We start from the raw sequence: 16,578 nt of genomic DNA on the forward strand, positions 1-16,578 counted from the left end.
ACCTTTTCTTCTGTGAAAATAGAGCTTCTTGATATAGATGGTGATATATCTGATGCTACAGTTACTGATCGGTCATTAAAACCTATGTGCTTTTGTTGGAAAACTTCTCCAGCTTTAAGCCTTAGCGATCAATTAGCAGATTTGGTATGGTTTCGGTGGAGAAATTGCCCTCATGCGACCCTTCCTCCACTTGAAATGAACAACTTACGAGTTTTAGAACTCGTCAATGGAAATTTCAAAATACTTTGTGATCCTGCCTTTAAGGTATAGGTCCACAAAATTCTAGAGCTTATGAATTATGTCTTGCTCAGCTTTTTAAGATATAGATATTTCTTTTGTCAATTGATATTTATGCATATAATGTTTTTGTTTAAGATGGATGCATTTATAGAGATGATATTTATATGAGAAGTCATCTATTACATTGGTTAAAATTCCGACATTTATACAGACAATGTTTCTTCAAGATGTTGTTTTAGCTCATGGACTTACTAAATAAGATTATCCTTGAAAAATGCAGCAAACATCGCAATTGAGGTAGCTTAATATTATTAAATGCAGACAACTTGTAGCATTTTCCCCAAGCATAGGATCACTAAAACACCTGGAGAAGATGGTACTGAAAGCTGCACTTCATCTGCAAGATTTGCCGGAAGAGTTCTGCAATTTAAACGGCTTAAGGCATCTTGTGCTAAGACAGTGTGAGGACCTCACAAAGTTGCCTAATGATATTGGGCGATTGAAAAACCTGGAGCACGTAGATCTTTCAGATTGTCAAATATTGTCAGCATTACCAAGGTCTTTTGGTCAGCTGACAAAACTTAGATATCTCAATCTAAGAAATTGCGTGAATCTGGATATCCATGCACAGATGTTTGAAGAAATCACCAGTCTTGAAGAGTTGATCTTTGAAAACTGTAAGAAGTTACTGAAGCTGCCAGCTCGAACCACTTCCCAAGAGTCTCTAAGAAAACTAAATTTGCTTGGTACGAGCTTGATGGAACTTGATGGAACTGCCACATGATATTGAGAATTTGGGAAACTTGCAATTTTTTTACTTAGAGAGTCCTTCCATGACCAGTACACCGTCTCCACTAGGCAAGTTAGGATACTTGAGGGAGCTTGTGTTGTTTAATTGCACGATGCTGACCTCGTACCCTAAATTTGTACGGAGATTGGAACGTATGCATGTTCCTGAGAGACAAAGAAGGGAAGATGGAAATACTCATAAAGCTTTATATGTTTACAGTTCACGTGGCCAGATCAGCGATTCAGATGTGAGAGACCACATAGGTTTAACATCTGAGATGTCTTCTTTACTACCCAGGCAATAATCTATCAAATTTTATGAGCAACTTGCCTATAAAATTAGCACTATAATGCAATGTTTTATTCGTGTCATTTGTGTTTCCGGCCTACTTTATGGCAAATGAACCATTCTGAAAGGATCACTTAGTATTAGAGATTTTGATGAGAATCATAATCATATGCGAGATGAGAGCTTCCATACTGTATTATTTCAATGTTCACAGTAGATTACAATATAATTTATTTGGTGCTAGCTCACAAAGACTATTTGTACTTGTCCTTCTTGCGGTAACAAAACCTTAAGAATCTTTAATAGGCGAATAATTATAATTTATTAAAGAGTATATAATTAAATTGTGTATGCTAGTAGAGTATATATTTTTTATTTCGAGTTTTTTATATTTTACATTGTCATGTTTAAAAAGTATCAATAAGTTGATTGTTATGGATCATAATAAGAATCTTATGTTCTAGCTTATTTTATCGTACAAAAATAGAATCTATCCTTATAATAAATAATGTCATTAAATATTTTATACCTTTAATCACTGATTGTATCATCTAGAATATCACAAGCATGCTGACTTTTTAATCATGTACTTGTAGGTGATCCTTCCAAGAGGCTGAAATCTCTGAAAAGTCAGAAAAATAAAAGGTTTCTAGAGAATCCATCAGCATCAACATTAGTTTTTCATTTCACAAATTCAATGTCAATGTCATATACTTGAAACGTACTCACCCAATGTTATTGTCTCTCATTTAATCTCTTTTTTTCCATGAAATACTAGAGGCTATTATGATCATTCCTCATTATAAACTTGCTGCCCACAAGATATTGACGAAACTTTTCAAGTGCATGCATGATTGCCAACATTTCCTTGTCATATGTAGAGAACCTCCTTTTAACCTCATTCAAATTTTTGGCTCTCATAAGAAATTGGATTCTTGTCTTGCAACAAAACAACCCCAATACCAATATGTGTTAATTAGACTCAAGCAGAAAGGGATTAGATAAATCTAGTAAAGACAAAATAGGACAAATACTCAATACCTTCTTAAGATGATCTATGATGTTTTGAGTCTCATCCATTCTAACAAAGGCATCCTTCTTGGTCAAATATTTCAAAGGAGTGGTTAATCATGAAAACCCATTCACAAATCGTTTATAGTATGTGTATAGATCAATGAAGCCCCATAGATGGGAAACATTCTCTAGTGGTGCCCAATCAAGTATTGCTTAAATCTACAAACCCTAGCCATTATTGCCAATAAGACCTAGAAAATTAGAGCCAGGTATGCTCAGCCTTTTTCCACTTGTCCTTCATGTTACCATTTTTAATGAATCTTAGTACTAAGAAGACACCTTGCTATAGCAAACTCAAATCTAAACTTGACACTTGAATTTCACCTTAATAAAATGGTCTCCAAACCTAATAAGAAATTTCAACTCTAAAAGTATGTGTTAGAGCATCATAGGCCCTTCCACCAAAATCCACCCTTCTAACTAGGAGGGCCCCACATGTCTCTCTAAACCTAGGGTACTTAAGGGTTTTAGACCTTAAGCCAAGGATTGCGAACAATAATACATAAAATTTTGATAGCATAATGAGCTATAAAAATAACCCTAGAATATTATATAATTACACTAGAAAAGATGATTTAACCTTAGCCCCTGATCCATTAGCAACTCAATCCAATGCTCCACATTAAAACCCTAAAAAAAGAGCCAATAGGCTCCTTCAAAAACCATGTCTTATTGGCCTTTTGTCATATGATTATTAAAATCACTTAAAGTACATGTAAATGGAGGCAACTTATGTCTTTAGGCTAGGACTCACTTGACATTCATAAAAGGACCTACCCATAGCTTAAAATCACTTAAGTTATATAAAAAGACATGTCCACAACTTAACAATAGAATATAGTACAAGCCAAAGAGTCCACACTTAACAAACAATACTCTACATTCTCCTTTACTTGGGTAATCAAAGGAAAGGACATCAAATGCATTGTTAAGCCTCATGGTTTTGAGTTGAGGACATCAAAATAGATGATTTTGATTGGTTAAATATTTAAGTGGAGTCTAAGGTGATGTGTATGACTCTAGAGAAATAAAATGTATTAGATTCTTCAATGCAAGTTATAAAGGAAAATTAAATACCAAAATTAATAATTTCTATTTCTCCATAATAGATAATGGTGGTTATAGTTAGCAAAGTTAAAATAGACTATTAACATCTATGTGTACACTATAGCAACCAAATATCAAACTTCTTTTACTCCAATCTTCACACCATTGCTTCTATATACTCCAAGGCTTCATGTCATTCCTCAACATTAAAAAGTAAAAATATTTTCTCTAATACTAAATGATAAAAAGATAGAGTAATCACAAAATTGGAATGTAAACCACGATTACAAATATTTGAATATTATATAAATGTATTCATTGGGATTTTTCATATCAATATTACATTTCAATACAATGGTTTTATAAATCCTTGTTTAACCCTATAAAAATGGCTATGAAATCAAACTACCTTAAAAATAGTAATAAACTAATTTATTATTATCTAAAAACTAACATATATTGATGTAATATGCAACATAGGAGCTAACATGAAGATCACTAAGATCTAAATCTCATCTACCTCATTAATGGGGGCATGGATGCCCTTGTGCTTGATCACCATATTTACATTAGAATTTCTAATTTTCATAAAAGTAATTATTTGTAGGAGGGGAAATGTGATAGTGTAGTAACAAGATAAACTTTGGAAGGATGGCGAGCCAGAGAGTGAGTGTCCGGAGGTGTGCAACTAGGGTTTCTACCTGGGAGGCAGAGGAATCAGGGGAAGGTGACGATGATTGTGAGGAGGAATTTTCTCTGTTCCTGTTTAGGATCCCTTGTCTGTATCCCCATCTCTTGACCATGTCTGTTTGTGGGTCTTGGATTGGTACGGACACTAGGGACGTTGATTGTAGTTGGAGCATTGCGGTGGCATCAGAGGTCTTCGTGTGTTGGTGTAGGCGAGGAGTGCGGCTATGTGCCAGATGGAGAGGGATCTTCTCAAAGCAGTTCCTTGTTTGGCCCGCCCTTTCTCTTTCCTACTACAGGTACGATTTGGTGGTCTCGATCCTGGTTCGTGTATGTGGGCATGGCGGTCTGTATAGAGTTGTACTGATTTCTGCTTTCGGAGGAGACGGCCTTGTTTGGCTCTCTTTTGTTGGCTTGTGGTAGGGGTTTTCTCTATTTGTCCTCGCATCCTCTTGCTTTTGTTGTGGTGTGGTTCTAGAAGGGGGTTGTGGATGACGAAGTCTCTTAGCTGAGTGCTGATGGTACCCCTGAGGATGGAGCACTGCTTTAGGTGGTTGAGTGGTTGGCCTAGGTGGTTGAGTGGTTGGCCTGTGCTGGGTGTGGATGGGCCCTCCTTGCTATGTGTTGGGTGTGGATGGGCCCTCCTTGCTAAGTCTCTGGAGGACGATGGTGGTTTTTGCACACCCTTCTCGCTCTCCTCCCTCTTCTTGTTGTCTTGGGGATGGGATTTAGGTTTGGGATCCAGGTGGAGATTCTGGTGGATGGCTATTATTAGGGTGTGTGATTTTTAAAGATTTGGGTGGTTTTGAAGGGCTTGGGTTTGTCTTGCTCTGTCTTTTTCCTTTTCCCTCTTTTTTGCAGAGGCTGTGTGAAGGCCTTTTAAGCTTCGATTGGGTGCTCTTTTCATTGATCTATTTGAGGGCCTTTTCTAATAACACTGCTCCTTCCTTACCACTGCAAAGGTTTTTTGATTTTTTTCTCTCCCCTCGTGTTGTTCTTTGTATGGTCATCTTTAGCCCCTGATGTGGGCTATGCTGCTATAGGGGCTTTTTTGTTTCAGGGTTTGTATGACCCTAGTTTTTAGTTCTATTTAGGGTTTCTTTGTTTGGCTTTTCTCAGTCTATCCTATTGAGGTGGATCAATCTTCTTCTGAGGGGAAGGGTTGTTGGCTCTAATCAGGTGGACATATCTTGTTGGCGGCTTTGGATGCCCTGTTCTCTAAGGCGAGATGGACAAATGTTTCTCTCTCCTTGATACGGGGTTGCTTTCCCTTTCCTCCTTTAGAGGTGGAGACTTTAGAGGAGCTTGTCTACTAGGATTCCATTTGGTTCAAACCTTTTCTTAAGTGGAAGGTTTTGGGAGCCTTCTCAAAACCTAGTTGTCCAGCAAAGCTTTGTGGTTTCAACTCGTAGTTGTTGGACTTTGGTTTGTGGTCAGAAGCTTTGTTCTCTTTGTTGATGGTTTTCATCTTCTTAGCCCCTATTAAGGTGGGTCCCTATCTTATAGAGGTGGAAAGGTGCTATGTTGATAGTGATGTGATTATCAGATACCTTGAGGTTACTAGCTTCTTCTTAGTGGTTTTGGAAGCCATCATAAAATTGAAGGTTAGGGGATCCTTACATAACCCCAATGTTTATGTTCATTTCATAATGTTTATTATATGGATTCTTGTTTGGCTGGACGCTGATAGTTTTTAAGGGCCTAGTATAGACAGTGGTTGTTTTTGGTTAAGGTCCAAGCTAGGTTCTAGCTGCTTGGAGATTTTGTCACAAGTTAAGGGAGCCTAGAAAATCCCTACTAGCTGGCTAAGGGTGCATGTCAAACCCTCGTTCTTTTCTTTTATGAGCTTTAGTTTGATGTTGTAGCCTTGACGGTGGTGCCAATCTGATCTATATTGAATATCTCGTGATTGTTTGGTTGGCTCTTTTTGTTTGTGGTTGCACAGGTGTTTAGCTAGCATTAGTCTATTTAGTTGTATTTTGGCTATTATTTTTTCATGTTTGTATCCTTTGGCAGCATTGTATTGTGGGTTCTAGATCCTGGTAAAATCTTAAGGTTTCAGGTCCCTTCAAAACTTGTTGTATGGGGTTTTGGGTCCCCTCAAAACATGTTTTTGCAAAAACAAGATAAACTTTTATTATAATTAACGGTGTTTCAAGAAGTTTAGGGGACTAGACAAGTGACATACAAAAAATGTAGAGATTTAAAAAAGCAGAATTCAAAGATGCAAGGTTCGATGCATGATTAGAAATTTGGATATGTTTCTAATGTCACATTAAAATCCATAATATAGAGTTAAGAAATGGATGTAAAACATGACAGAAGTTGAATGAACTATTTAGGGGATTAGACATCAATATGAGATGTATGAGTATGAAATTAAATGTTTGAAATTCAAATTAAATTTTTTCAAAAGAGAAATAACTACAAAATTCCATGAGAACATTTGTAGTAATTTTAATCTATGAAATTAGATCTAGGAAGCATATACAATATAATAAGTGGAGCAAACATAAGTTAGAAGTTCAAGAGGTGCAATAGAATTTTGTAGAAGTGGACTGGAAGGAAATGTGATAAATGGGAATCAGGAAGGAAAAGATGTTGGGATGAGAAAGTAATAAGTTTAACATTCAAACAAACCCTAGAAGTCCATGAATGAAATAATAAGTAAAATAAGGATATCATTTAACATAGCGGATAGGGGAAAAACATGAGAGATAAATAGCTTAATATATTAAAAAATTCTATAAGAATTGAATAGGAAATGAAATAAAAATAATGATGGAAGTGGTATTATATTTCAATAGAAAAAAACATTTTGTTGTTCGCTAAACTTTGACAACTTCATAGAAGCACTATTAAATAACTTAAACATAAAGGAGGGAATTATTAAAAAAAAAAAAGAATTACAAAGCAGGGGGATAACATAGCCCTATCAACCTCGACTAAGTGAAGCAACCGTTGAGACAAATCTGGGGCTAAGTGAGCCTAATCCCTCATGTTCCAATCATGAATATGATCAAAGGCCCACTTGGCCAAACAATCAACAACACCATTCAGTTCTCTAAAACAATGGGTTAAAGTAACAGACTCCAGAGAAGCACATAGGTTGAGAATCTGATCAACAATCAAAGCCAAATTCCAACTAACCCCATCTAAATGTTTCTTATTCAACAAGTTGACCACAACCTTAGAATTAGACTCACATTTGATGATGCACCATGCCAATTTACTTGCATGTTCTAGAGCTAAGAAAATGGCCCGAGCCTCCATTAAATTATTAGTATGAAGACCCATATAAACAAAAAAGATAAATTGAACATCTCCAGAACTATCCCGACCCACACCTCCGATACCAGCATGACCAAGAATTCCATGAGAAGAGTCATCTGTGTTAATTTTTAGGAAGAGGAGGAGACCATCGTCCCTCCCGATTCACCTTTGGAGTAGGGTGTCTACACCTATTATACATGAATTGTCATTGGGGCAGAGGTAGATGAAGGCGAATAAAACACTGAACATCACAAGGAACCACCAATTCAGTCATATCACACTTAGCCACAACAGTTTCTCCAAGGAACCCCATACATAGAATTTCATTATCTTTTGGAAATCTTCAACACATGATATGAACTTTATTAATGGAGGGAAAATACTTTGGTCATTTTGACTAAGGCAGTAAACCTAAAAGTTTGTTATGTCCATTATAATTATGGGTACTCTAGACAAGATGCATGAAAGCTCATGGTATTTATAAAATTATACCATTACAAAGGCAAGCTTCAATAAGTACAACATTTTACAAGGTTATTTTAGATCATTCAAGGAACTAATAATTGATTATTTTTATCAATAAAGTTCTACAACTATGTCAGATTTAAATCTCGTTCTTTGATTCACCGTACACATATTTTATGTTCACATCTTGGTGAACCCATAATATTGTATTCCACTAATAAATTTTAACCAAAATATAACAATTTTTTACTTATAGTAAGAAAACCATTAAGAGTGTTAAGATAATGTAAACTAGTAATTTTCAAGATTTTACATGAATATTAATTATAAGTTATTTAAAGAGTGATATTTATTTCGCAACAAAATAATTTTATAATTAAGATAAATTTATAGTTTAATAAATATTTGTTACTAACATGGATATCTAGTCCACCTAAATTTTTCATAGTATTTTATTACCAATTTATTAATTTATATTATATATATTTTAGAATAATTTGATTCCATAAGACATAATTATTTTGTGTACATGTAAAATACTATTTTATTTTAAAACATAATGTTTAGAGTTCATTTTACCTTTTTTTTCTCAATCGGTAAAATATATATTTTTATTTAACTAAACTTAAAGTATTTTGATTGGTAAAAAAAAAAAGATTCTCTCAAGAATAGAGAATGAATATTATAATTAAATTACAATTTGTTAATTTACATTATTTATATTTTAGAATAATTTTATTCCATAAGCCATAATTATTTTGTATACATGTAAAATATTATTTTATGTTAAAACATAATTTTTAGAGTTCATTTTACATTATTTTAACTTTTCATTGTGCATCTTATATAAACCTTTACAATTGATTAAAAAAAAAAGATTCTCTTGAGAATAGAGAATGAATATTATAATTAAATAAAGTATATATAAACTAATATCTTTTATAAATCCTAATCCTATCAAATATCATGTCATTGTGTCCTTGTTTATGGTCCAATACTTTCTTCAAAGCATAATTTTTAATACAATAATTATGGTATCTTAATTTGAATTTCACTTTCATAAAAAAAATTAAAATATGAACTAACTTTATTTTATTATTCATTATAATTTCATGATGAAATCACCTTCAAATTATATTGTTTCATTTGAAGGTATATGTTCATTCAAATGTGTTTTACACTTCTTTTTTTACCTCGGTCTCATTCTTTTTCCCTATCCTACAACAGGGATACACTATTATGGGATCAACCATTCATTTTTTTTCTACCTTTAAAATAAAATAATTTTCTACAGATAATATGAACATGATAGGTGGTACTTGAGAAAAATATATCAAAAAATCAACAAATTTTGTCCCATTAATGTGAAAATATCTTTTTGCAACCAATGTTACCCTGTAGTTATCTATTAGACTATTTTTTTTATTTAACATTTATTGAGAACCAATATATTTTTTATTGGATAACTATACCAAGTCCCATTTACCATACATTTTATAATGAATCTACAATCTCATTCATATACACCTTTTTACACTTATAATTATGCATATACCTAACCTACGTTATGATTATATCCTCATCAATGTTAATAACTAATAAAAAATGCATGTCCAATAATTTAGAATATACTTATTTTCTCCTAGAGTGAGTGAACCTTTAAGTGATAAGATTGAGGTTTTAAATTCTCTCTTAAACTATCAAAACTACTTGAAATCCTCATAACATAATATACTTTATGATACTTTTGTTCAACCTTCTTTGTCAATGGGTTTAGTTGAACCTCAATTTTCTTCCCATCCTTATCTAGTTGTAACATTATTAATGATTCACTCTAAAAATAATATTGCTCTATAGAACTCTCTGGGATATAAGTTTCCAAATCTTACACCCCTCAATATCAAAACCATAGTCTACAAATTTACATTTCATTACCCTATTCTCTAAGTTGTATAGCTTCTTAGTAGGCATATGTGCATATCAATTTAAATGTAAATCTATAATTTTTAATGGAGTTTTTTTTTCAATATAGCTCAACAAATAATAGTCATAGCCCTCTCTAGTACCATTCTATTTATTATTTATGTAAATTTATTTCATTAATGGATTACAAAAATTTCTTATGCATTAGTATTGTGATATTAGTAAAATATGTCACAACATAATATTTAAGAAAACTCATCACCATTATTAGTTCTCAAAAAATTATTCTTTCTACAAATTTAATATCCTACAAGAGTGTTATAATTCTTACTATAACAAAATTATTTAGATTTACTCCCAAGGAAATATGCCTACATCCTTCTATTTTAATCATTTATAAATGATACACATTGCAAAGGCTTATTAATTTATAGAAAATTAAAAAGACTAAATACATTTAAATAAATTAGATCCAAAACCCAAAACTATTTTTAAGAACTACAATAAAAAACCTATTCATCTTAATAAAAAACCATGCACCTTTTTTATGTATGAGTTGCTAATCCCCTAAAAAAGTCATCTACATAATGTTTATAATACTTTTCAAACTTATCATTTGAGTCACTATTATTTTCATAATTATCTTTTTTATGGTCTCTATGTTTAAGTACTTAATATTACCTTACTTGAAGCACACAAACTTGAATTTTTCAAGAGATTTCAACCTCCCACATTATTTTGATTTAGATGTTTATTTCTTATTCTTCCTTTTCTCCTTTGATCTTCCATGAATATCTAGGGACACCATAGTATATTTATAATTTATTTTATAAATTTTCTTTAAATAAAGTAGCCATTATTGCATCCAAATTTATTTTTTAGGAAATGCTTCAAATTTTCTTATTCAAGTGGTCCCACAAATCTAGTAATGAACATAGAAGCATGACAAGAAATTCTCATCTTTTTTTTTGCTATAATATAGTCCAACTTGATCATAATTAAATTAAGAACACTTGAATACTTGAAAACTAAAACACCATCATCAATTTTCAAGGTGTACAACTTCTTTGTAATAGTTTATTTATTAACCAAGGATTTAGTCTAATATTAGTCACTGGGCAGTGTCTTAGAAATGTACAATTAACAAAGTAGAATCTTCTAAACAGAACCTAAGAAATCACTTAGTTCTTCTATATAATAAATCCTATTTATTGTGCAACATTACAACGAGTGTAGATGTATATAGAAAAAACCCATAGATCTCACATATAAGCATATCCTCCATTTTGTGCTTTCACAATTCAAATTTAATGCTTGTGATCCTTTCCATCTATATCTTTGATGTGATTTCCATGTTCCTACAACAACATGCCATTTAATGCAATCTCTCACTCAAAGAAACATTATATCAAAAGCTCTTTACAGTAATGCGTAGGATCCAAGATGATCAAAATATAACAATAAATTAAAGGGAAATGAAGGTAAAAATTATTTTTACAACACCAATCTATGAAAACATATATGTGCAAAAACTTAATTTATAATATAATTACATATAAATAAACATAAAAATAATATAACTTGATTTACATTAAGAATATTGTTTTGAGAGAAAGAACTCCACTGTAAAACAATTCAATTTATGATTCAATAATTATACAACATTTGTAGAATCTAAACTTTTGTCCGAAATTAAATGACTTAAATCACATGAACTAGCTTTGACTTCTAAACTTAAAACACTCAAAATTGATTGGCATTCTCTAGACTTATTATGTTGCCTAATATGTATGATTTAAAGCTTACTGCAAGAAACATAAAACAATTCTCTCACTATAAAAGGACTCTATGCCAACGGTACTACATGTACTTATGTTTATGATTGAAGAATGTGTGTTGATGAATATAATAAAACATTATCAGATGAAATGATTGTTTAATGTAGATAGTTTTATTGTACCATTAGCATATTCCAATAGGTTGTTGCGGGGAAACAAGCTTGAGTCGAGAATTATTCCTTACGGTTGGCGGCATTGGTGAACGACGAAATTATGCACCGGCAGATGAAGTTGTCCAAATAAATAAATTTCTACTTTGTATTTTATTTCGATCTTGTTTCGTTTGTAGGCCTGATGGAGGTATTCTGGAAACATCATAGATAGTGATAAACGGAAAAACCCAAGCTATTATAGGTATGTTCCTTCCTATCTCTGCATTATCTTGCTTCGATCGCCCTCTCCTGAATGTTTTCTGTGCTTAATCAATTCGTCCTTTTGCAAATTCCAAAGCTCTGGCTATAAATAAAGTGTGAACCTGCAAACATACCTGCGTCACTTTCTTTTGCTTCTTCAATATCTTCATTCGCAACATGGGTAGGAGTTTAGTTGCTGAGGAACAAAACAGGAAAGGAGTCGACTCAGTTGCGCGACAAAACTATGATGTGTTTATTAGTGATGTTGGAAACACGGGTAAGCAGTCGTTCGGGTTCATTTTATATCAGAAGCTTCTTCTCATGGGACTGCGAGTGTATTTTGACTCAGAAGAGGAGCTACATCTGTGGGATTCTTTACCAATTACAAAACAAGACGCTATGCGCAGTTCGTCTATTCATATTGTTATTTTTTCCAAGAAGTATGCCGAACGTCCGCGATGCCTCACGGAGCTCTCCTTCATGTTGGAAATTGGTGCCAAAATTGTTCCTGTCTTCTATGGCGTTTCACCCGCTGACGCGCGTTGGGCGAGGAGAAAAGAAGGGATGTATGCAAAGGCTTTTGCAAATTATTACAGAGAGGGCACACATCATCCCAAAGAGATCGAAGGATGGATAAGAGCCTTAAACCGAGTTGGAAATATCAGTGATCGGATCATTTTTCATGGGTAATAATGACTTATGACCATTTTAATCCAAATTCCCTTTTTCTTTTTAATATTTCTGGCTGACAGGTGATGTAATAATTTTGTTGCAGCGATGGGGAGATACTGTTGAAGAGTATTGCGGAGAGAGTAAAGGAGAACGTTTCACTAGAGGTGGCTAAGCATTGCGTCGGACTTGATGAAACAGTTGAGAACTTTGAAAAAGCTACGAACCAATCTTCATCAGAAAATGTTAAAATCGTTTGGATTGTGGGCATGGCTGGCTGTGGTAAGACAACTTTGGCGAAAGAATTATACAACAGGAAAAGATGGGTCTTTGATAGGTCCTGTTTTCTTTATGCCGTGGGAGAAGCGTCTAATGAAAGTGAATTGCGTAAGTTGCAGAGGAAGCTGGCGGATGACCTGGTGCCCGATGTGAAAGATTTCAGACCGCAAAAGGATGTTTTTTCTCATCCTCTGAGATCTAATCGCCTTCTCATTGTTTTAGATGGTATCGATCATGTGGATCAAATACATGTCCTGTTGCCTACGAAGGACAGCGTTGGACCAGGGAGCTTGATTATAATCACAACACGTGACATTTCTGTCACTAAATATTGTGGAATCCCGTTGATTTATGAAATGAGAAAGCTCGATCGGTCGCATGCCAAACAGCTTTTCTGTTGGCATGCTTTCTCTCAACAAAATTCAGCTCCAGTATATGAAGATTTGGTTGAACGCTTCTTAGACGCCACCAATCTGATACCTCTTCTTCTTGAGCGTTTAGCAGAGCAACTTTGTGGCAAGTCCAAGGATTACTGGGAATCTCATTTAGGTGACATCTCTAATAAATTGGAAGACCACAGCAAATGCAAGCTAATGTTAAAGTTTCTCTCCCTTAGCAAACAAGAGCAAGAGATATTGTTCGATATATCTTTCTTCTTCAACGGAGAGAAGCTAAGTATGGCAATCCCAATATGGGATGCATCAGGTTGGAACGGTCAACGCCATGTACAACAATTGCGGAGTAAGTCAATCGTAGAGCTTGACAAGGAAAACCGCATCAGAATGAAGAGGCACTTCATAAATATTGGAAAAGTAGCAGCATTCGAAAGGAAGCCTTGCCGTTTTTCTCTTCCGGGAGGAATACAAGAGGCGGTGAGTTCAATACACTTTGACAAATGTTAACTCAATTAATGTGTTCAGAAATAGAAAGCAATTTTCTTTTAGATCTTCCTTTGTATTGATATAAAATGCCTAGATTTCATATATATGATACGTCCTAGAGGATTCGTCGATTCTTTTTGCATTTGTAGAATTACTCAGAAACATCAATCAGTAAGAACTTGAGATTATTGGTCAAGGACGCCAGGCAAATTCCAAGGGTGAGCTTCCTTACTTTGAAAAGAAAATTTTCAACAGAGGTTTATGTGCAAACAGATTTGCATTTGGGTTTTAAAATCTATTAGTCTGAGTGACAATTATGTCTGTTGGAAACAGGTACTTGTTCTTAATGGGGAGTTCTCAACTGGCGAAGGCTGGATTCAGACAAGAGACCTACTATGGCTTCGCTGGCACGACTGTCCACATACAACAATTCCACCAGGGATTCCGCTAGAAAAATTGCGAGTTCTCCAGCTTATTAATGGGGTCTTTAGTAAGTTATGGCTTCCTAATGCAAAGGTATAATTCCGTGAATAGTCGTATGCAATTATTTTGGTTTGTTGAACTTGAAATGTAATTTGCTTTGTGTTTCAACTTGCAGCAGCCGACGCAGTTGATAGAGCTGGATATATATGGTGGTATACGGAAGCTTCCAAAATCAATAGGACATCTTCAGCACCTTCAAACAATAGTAGTAGATGGTTGGCCAGACAGTAATTTGAAGGCACTACCAGAGGAGTTTTGTGAGCTAAAATCTCTGAGTCACCTTACACTTCGATGGTGTAGGGCATTGACATTGTTACCCAAAGACTTTGGTAATCTGACAAAGTTGCAACATTTAGACCTTTCCTTTTGCAGCCAATTAAAGGAGTTGCCTCACTCTTTCAAGGAATTGGTGCTTCTCCAACATTTGGATTTGCAAGGTTGCATCAACATGGGTATTCCACCTCATTTTCTTGGCAATCTTATAGGTATCAAGCACCTGAATTTTAAAGATTGTAGAAAGCTTAGAGTCTTGCCAGCTCAACTTGCATTGCAGGTGTCATTGAAGAGCTTATGTTTGGAAGGTACAAGTTTGCAAGAACTACCAAACGAAATGGGGATGTTAACTAACTTGGAAGTTCTTGAAATAGGAAACCCTTCTCTTAGAATATTACCCCTCTCAATAGGTAATATGAGGAATCTCAAAAAATTGAATCTGGAAGGCTGCACAAGCCTCGCATGTTTACCCAGCACCTTGGGGCTCTTGCAGGATTTATCAATAAACAAGCCACACGTTCTGAAGGAAGCTGCAAAGAAGACAGAGTACATGAACAGATCTGTATAGTAATATAAGGCAAACAGTCAAGTGGAAGTTCAGCATGAGCCCATGTTTTGTATTGGACAACCATTCGATTTATCTCGTATGCTCTCACTGGAATCACAATGTCTATGAATTTCCTTGTCGACTATGTTATCATGAGGGGAAGATATAATCTGATTTACGTCAAATTCATCTCCACTATCGAAGTTCATCAATAAGCACATAATGTAACTAAATTTTTCTTCATTTCAGTAAATCTTCTCGTTATCTTTGTTCTAACGAGGAAAAACTTTGGGAGAGGGATTAACAAGATTTGTGAATGCTTCATCTCTTCTAGAGATGTCGATTAAGTGCATGGAAGGTAAAGTAACATTAAGGAAATTGTTTATGGCATCATCCCCTTATTTCATGAAATCATAGTTGAATGTAGGCTGTTGTGCTCATATCTAAAATGCTTGAATGCTCTTGGGATCAATTGAAATTGTAAATTATAATGTATTGGATCTTATGAATGATAAAATATTCTTTATATAAGGTTCACAAGCTATTTTTGAGTTTAGGCTAACATAAAAAAGTGAATAAAAAAACCGAGACTAGAATTCAAATTGTTAAGGTTGACACAATCATTAGCTACAATTTTAAGAAGTTTTGATGGGATGTCTATTGGGCACCCTAGTCCCATTCAAATATGGCCTCCAAAAAGGAGTCATGAGTGTCAAGGTTTATGATGTTAAATTAGGCCCTCGTTTGAGTATTTGATGACAATTAAGTTATGATATTGATAATTAAATCATTCAGGAAAATAGGGCCCAAATAGGCTTAAAATGATTTAGGAAAAGACACAATAAAGTAAGGACCCAAATAGAGTGTGAATTTGTAAAGTGATTCAATTTATGACACTACACTACTAAATATTTAAAAACTCATTTGAAAAATAGTTAAATGAAGGAGGTTATTTTAATGCCAATGCAACTTTTAACCACATTGAAAGTTCTATCATTAGAAATATTTATTAAAAAAAGATAAAAATTAACATGAGCCTTATCTTCTTTTATTAAATAGATGAATTTGTGTAACAAAAGAAACCACTCCTTTACCCTGCAAGGGTTTATAATAGTAAGAAAAGGTGCTAATTTTTAGGTTTGATAATTCTTTAAATGAATAATATGTCTAATGGGGTATTATCTTGTGGGATCCATTATTTTAATTTTATTTTTTTTGGTTATCATCATGTTTGATAAAACATAGATTTCTAAATTTATCTTCAAGTGAGGAGGGAGAAATATGTTCATCCATTCTTTTCATTATTCTTAAAACTAAGTTATGATGTATTTTATTTAAATGCTAGCTACATGTTAAATAGTTCTAATATTTTTATTTTATTTTCATATTTGTATAAGAATACCATGAGTTTTAACTTATTGATATCAATTTATAATTTTAATGCTTTAAATGATGTATAAAATATTTT

General features: G+C 33.8%; 1 protein-coding gene across 1 annotated transcript; it reads left to right on the forward strand.

Annotated features, from left to right (window-relative positions):
* Positions 1-12,155: 12,155 nt before the first annotated feature.
* On the forward strand, positions 12,156-15,131 carry LOC131028353 (disease resistance protein Roq1-like). Its single transcript, XM_057958620.2, has 5 exons — positions 12,156-12,664; positions 12,754-13,798; positions 13,957-14,025; positions 14,141-14,323; positions 14,406-15,131. The coding sequence occupies exons 1-5, from the start codon at positions 12,156-12,158 to the stop codon at positions 15,129-15,131; spliced, it is 2,532 nt and encodes an 843-aa protein (XP_057814603.2).
* The last annotated feature ends 1,447 nt before the right edge of the window (positions 15,132-16,578 follow it).

Source organism: Cryptomeria japonica, chromosome 7 (genome assembly GCF_030272615.1).
Source record: "Cryptomeria japonica chromosome 7, Sugi_1.0, whole genome shotgun sequence".
Lineage (NCBI taxonomy): Eukaryota > Viridiplantae > Streptophyta > Pinopsida > Cupressales > Cupressaceae > Cryptomeria > Cryptomeria japonica.

Bases quoted from the DNA above. Each gene is read 5' to 3' on its own strand.
- LOC131028353 (XM_057958620.2), top strand. From the start codon at position 12,156: ATGGGTAGGAGTTTAGTTGCTGAGGAACAAAACAGGAAAGGAGTCGAC. The intron at 13,799-13,956 runs GTGAGTTCAATA...TTGCATTTGTAG, and splicing joins CGGGAGGAATACAAGAGGCG to AATTACTCAGAAACATCAAT. The intron at 14,026-14,140 runs GTGAGCTTCCTT...TGTTGGAAACAG, and splicing joins ACGCCAGGCAAATTCCAAGG to GTACTTGTTCTTAATGGGGA.